Raw genomic sequence first — 913 nt, 5'->3', positions numbered from 1 at the left:
TGGAGACAGCAGGAGGAACCGCCAGCGATAGCCTTGTACATCCCAAGGGGGTTTGGGTTCCTGGTTTCCAGCTCCCCAGGGATCTACGTCCAGGTGGTGCCCCTCTGCTCTCACACAAGGATTCTGCAGCTTTTCTTCCCCCCCACCTCGTTCTTCCCACCCCCCTCGGTAAAATCCCCAAAAAACCCGGCATTTTGGAGAACAGGGGTGAGGGCGTGAGCCATCTCCCTCCTCCTGCTCTGTCCTGCATTGCAATGGCGATTTGTCCCCAAGCAGGGACCAGAAGATGCCAGGGCAGGGTTCTCACCCCACCATCACAGTGCTGCAAACACCACCAGGTCCCCCCCATCTGTCCTCTGCCCCCGCTGTGTGAGCCCCGAGGGGGGGCTGAGCGGCCTCCATCCCCCTCAAAGGGCAGCAGGACCTCCCGGCGTACCCGCTTCGCTCAGGAACTTGTCCTTGTTCTCCGGGCTGCAGTCCTTCTTGCAGGTCTTCACCGCCACGTTGACCCGCTCCCCTTTCTGCAAGGAGAAGGAGGGGTGGGGGTTGCGTCACCCGGCTCCCCCCCGGCCGCGGAGGAGGCAGGCAGGGCAGGGAGAGGGCAGGATGCTCACCGGGGTGGTGTAGATCCCCTCGTAGACCTCTCCAAAGAAGCCTTCCCCGAGGATCCTGCCCAAGGTGATGTCCTCCCGGGAGATCCCGTAGTGCTGGACTTGAGGGACAGGGGAGCAGGGCAGAGGTGGCAGCGCCCGCGGGCGGGAAGTGCCTGTACCCCTGCCCATCCCGTGGGCAGAGCCCCCACGCTCAGCGGGAGATGTTGGTGATCCCCGGGTACCAACCCTCTCCATCATGCCCTCGGCAAGGACCCACAGGTCCTGCCCCATGGCGCATGGGGTGACCCCAGCTCCTTCAG

General features: G+C 64.1%; 1 protein-coding gene across 1 annotated transcript in view; it reads right to left on the bottom strand.

Moving 5' to 3' along the window:
* The window catches only part of PTK2B (protein tyrosine kinase 2 beta), an 8,283-nt gene extending 7,399 nt beyond the window's left edge, over positions 1-884 (bottom strand). Inside the window, exons 1-2 of the mRNA XM_009703600.1 lie at positions 615-884; positions 439-521 (exon numbers count right to left, since the gene is read on the bottom strand). Of these exons, the coding sequence (XP_009701902.1) occupies positions 439-521; positions 615-884 (353 nt within the window). The remainder of the gene's footprint in view (positions 1-438; positions 522-614) is intronic.
* Between the last annotated feature and the right edge of the window lie 29 nt (positions 885-913).

This window comes from Cariama cristata, unplaced genomic scaffold (genome assembly GCF_000690535.1).
Source record: "Cariama cristata isolate BGI_N322 unplaced genomic scaffold, ASM69053v1 scaffold28307, whole genome shotgun sequence".
NCBI lineage: Eukaryota > Metazoa > Chordata > Aves > Cariamiformes > Cariamidae > Cariama > Cariama cristata.
This window is presented reverse-complemented; position numbering and strand designations above follow the sequence as displayed.